Source organism: Anneissia japonica, unplaced genomic scaffold, assembly GCF_011630105.1.
Source record: "Anneissia japonica isolate Jap-2015-1 unplaced genomic scaffold, ASM1163010v1 scaffold287960_len3192837_cov198, whole genome shotgun sequence".
Lineage (NCBI taxonomy): Eukaryota > Metazoa > Echinodermata > Crinoidea > Comatulida > Comatulidae > Anneissia > Anneissia japonica.
In genome coordinates, this window is record NW_022712725.1 from 1,259,888 (window position 1) to 1,264,019 (window position 4,132).

Below are 4,132 nucleotides of genomic sequence, written 5' to 3' on the forward strand. Positions count from 1 at the left end.
CTTAAAATTTTGTATTTGTTTCTCTAAATTTTGTATTTCTACAGTATATATTTATACATTATAAAATATTTATAAGATAAAAGAAAATCTGTCTCACTTTATTAATTTTCCTGCTTTTACATCCCAAACACATAATATATTGTCAGCTGCACCCGACACAAGGTACTTGGAGTCCGGGGAGAATCTGCACACTCTGAGTATAGCATTGCTTTCATGTTTGAATGTGCTCAACGTTTGCCCTGTCCTGGTATCCCACAGTATAATTTTTCCGTCCGTTGAACAGGATGCAAGGGTGGTACCGAATGGACTGAAAACACAGCAGTGAACATAGTATGAATGGCCGACGAGCGGAGAAAACGCCAACTCTTTGAAGTTCTCAGATATTTTATACAGACGTACCGTCTTGTCCCCTGAACATGTTGCTAGTAACGAGCCTGAGAAGGCCACGCTGTTGACATCGCTTGTGTGAGTTTTTAGTACAGCGGCTAACATACTTGATCTTGACATTCTAATGCTTGTTCCAGTTTAAAGCAGTAATCTAAAACATGAATAATAAGCAATAATATACATCAAAATAAAGTCATAAGATTATAATAATGGTGAATTCGAATGAAAAAAAAAATTCCTAAAAAAATTAAAGTTTTTATTTATTTTTATTACACCCACCGCTGCCTGAAATCTCCAAAAATAAGATACTGTATCTATATTTCTTCCTAATATATATATCTATATTTAGGCTAGGCCCCCACACTTACCATGAGACTGAAAACCTACATTAAATTAATCAATGCTTAGCCGTTTCAATTGCATAGTGTATTTTGTACATTTCTATAAAACAAGAGTGACCACTCACCGGTCCGCACGTTCCTCTACGCTTAAATACAGTACAGGCGCAAGTTATTATGTTGGGTTTTTGGAAGAGCTAATAAGATAAGAAATTTTTTAATAATTAGATGTTCATTTGTACAAAAACTTTTTTAAATAATTAGAATGTTCATTTGTACAAGATTTAAATGTCTTAAAATTGCAACAAAAAAAAAAAAGATTGAATATCAAGACACTTGCTGACACCCCTGTTTTGTAGGTGTAGGGGGAACCCTACCCTGGGGTCCAACTTAAAAAAAGGCTAAGAACATTTGTTGGAAATCACCTCTAGTTAACTTTTAAGTAAACAAGTAAGAACAGCAGTCAGGTTCTGGGGTCGACTTGCGCTGACCCAAAAACATAAATAAAGTTTAAAATTATCTTTTATTAAAAGACCTAGCAAAGCTCTATGCATAGATAGCCTCACAAAACCTTGGTAGGTGCTAACGTATTTTTATACCTCCATGCGTATATATAGGTCTAACATCAATATTTGTAGATTTGGAAAAGGTACGATCTTATGATAGCGACTAGGCCTAGGCTAGAAAGAGAGATGAAGTGCTAGCCCATACCTAGTCCTAGCTCGTGCAGTCTGAGACTGGACAATGCAGTGATGATAGGCCTAGCCTACTTTACTTACCAGAAACAAAATTACGCTAAATACGTATAAAGTTCAGGTGTATATTTCATCCTAGGCTATCTACGATACTAGCAGTTTTAAAATTAAGAAATATTTGCTTTATAAACACCAAATTAGAGCTACTCAGGCCTACCGTTTTCAGTACGCTAGTTGCCGTCAACATCATACTCAACCAACCATTAATGCAGCGTTTTTCTTTTATGAAGCGTCTAACTGCACGTTGACGTTTATTTAGCAATGCAATAGCCGTGCGGATAACAGTTAAGACAACCATAGAGAAAAGGTAGTACATATATATTTTCTCTATGGGACAACTAAAAAAAGGCACTGTACTTGTTTACTAGGCGTCATATCTCAACAACATTTTAGGTGGGTGGAGGGGGACGTTTTTTTTATAATTCTTTTTTAATTTATTTTAATCGATCTACAGTATCAGTAATTTACGAATCCGCGTTTAGGGCCTAGATGCCTCTTTAGCAGCACCATGCTAGGCACAACAGCTGGATTGCATTTTTTATAGGCTACAATCTCACACATTCCCACTGAGTTGATCCTATATTTGCTTTTCAACATTAAATAAGTCAAAACAAAAAAATTGTTCCAAAAATTAAATATTTTCAATTTCATTCAGAAAACAAAATAGTATTAAAATTAACCATTTGCAATAGGCCTACAATAAATTTTACACCTGGTTGATGGAATCATTGTTTTAATTCACTTGTAGACCTAATCTTATTTTGATTAGCATTGGACAATAAACTCATTTTTTTTCAATAAATTGTTAATTTTTGCTTCAGATGGGGCCGGTGACGCTAAACAAGTAGGCCTATATTTTTTGTGTGGCCTTATCATCTCCATCATCAAATTATGTGCCAGTGGGTTTCATAAGGAATTGAATGTTGAATCGTTTTCTTTATTTGGAAGACAAACCCACTGAGTAGGCCCATTATTTCCAATAAAAATTGCATATGAATGGCATTGTATACTCTATGACATTATTATAATACCACGATAATTATTATAACCATAATACTATGATGTGATGATGATGATGATGGTTATGGACGATGATGATGATGAGGATATTAATGATGATGTTGATGATTGACAGTAATTCAGTCACTTGCTGGTTTTGCATGGCCTCCGGGAAAGAAGGTTGTAGCAAAATTCGGAATAAAATTGGCCAAAAAAATGTTTTCTAGTCTTCTTTCGGTAATGGTATACAATATATCTGATAACAGATAGGCCTACCCTCTGAGAGAGTAGAAGCTTATTTCTCATCTCATTAATATTTCAAATTCAATTAAAAGAACAGTTGACTATGCGATGATTAATCTACCAGCATTTTAGATTGATTAATGTTTTCTAACAAAAACAAAAAACAAAACAAAAAACATACACAGACCGCAAATAATTGAAAACGTGCGTTTCACAGAAATTCTCTTTCGATCATTGTGTCAAAATGGCCACACTGGGCATGACACGTTTGATGCTGAATAATGAATAACTCTAACACATAACTGCTAAATACTCTCGGATAGATATAACAAGTACCGCTTGGATATATTTTTACTTTCGATTGTATATTAAATACGACTTTTAGTTATATGTTTATTATACGACATGATGATGACATGGATGGCCTATTACTTGAATCGCAGGATACTTGAAGTGCAGAATTGAAATGTCTCATCAACAAATCCGACAGCAAGACAATTTATGGCATGGTGTTAAGAAGACAGCTGATCGTGTCATCTTGATTGTGAATATAACTACTGACGATGCAAAGTATATTGCGTCATAACATATGAAATATCTCAGCGTGATAGATCATGTGCTGAGCGTCGTGAATGCATAATAATCTTCGGTCCTCTATGCTTTAGCCCAGAGGATATTTGAGAGGGTTGAGAGTAAATTTGACAAAATACATTTGTGTATGAATAACGCAATGCAATCTGCATTGCGTTATTCATACACACAATGGAAAATTTCCAAGTTTAGATTAAAACTCGACTTTTCCTATCTTTTTGGAAACAATATTTTATTCTTAATTTGATGAAATAAAGCAAAGGCGATTCATCATCATTAAATTCAATCATCATGACATCATCATCTCTATCATCATCATCGTTGTCATCGGCGGCGTCATCATCCTCGGGTAATCCTCATAGTCTGCAGCGGCATCCTTATCATTATCATCATTACCGTATTAAAACTGCAATTCACCAAAAAAAAATAATGATCATATATTTTATTGGTCACACACAATTCCGGTACCATAGCAAGAGTCTCGTGAGCAAATATATTTTCTTTTCAAACAGAATCAACTATGATCGATAAGACAAACAACGTCAACGTCAACAAAACAATTATTGATACAGTAACTATTAGAAACCAGAAGCCATGTCAATGGATACCATATTTCGAGCATGTGACAAGTCTTCATCCGAATTCATCATGAATTTACCAATCTATCTTCATCCGGGATCGAGAGAACTCCTAGCCTGTGTATAAAAAATGCGGGTGGCATGGGAGCAAATTGCATAATGGAAAGCTCATTTTATACTGTCTCTTATACACATCTAGATGTGTATAAGAGACAGCGTATTTTTATACCTCCATGCGTAT

The 4,132-nt window shown here is 34.7% G+C and overlaps 1 protein-coding gene across 4 annotated transcripts in view; it reads right to left on the reverse strand.

The window, feature by feature from the left end:
- LOC117108081 (WD repeat, SAM and U-box domain-containing protein 1-like) overlaps positions 1-1,794 on the reverse strand; it is an 8,978-nt gene extending 7,184 nt beyond the window's left edge. For 2 of the 4 annotated variants that reach the window (XR_004445322.1, XM_033249953.1), the window contains exons 1-2: positions 1,638-1,794; positions 98-538 (exon numbers count right to left, since the gene is read on the reverse strand). Coding sequence is in view for 3 of the 4 variants with exons in the window: in XM_033249953.1 (XP_033105844.1) it covers positions 98-507 (410 nt within the window). In the remaining variant the exon portion in view is untranslated. The other 2 variants (XM_033249954.1, XM_033249955.1) reach the window with 2 other exon arrangements.
- Between the last annotated feature and the right edge of the window lie 2,338 nt (positions 1,795-4,132).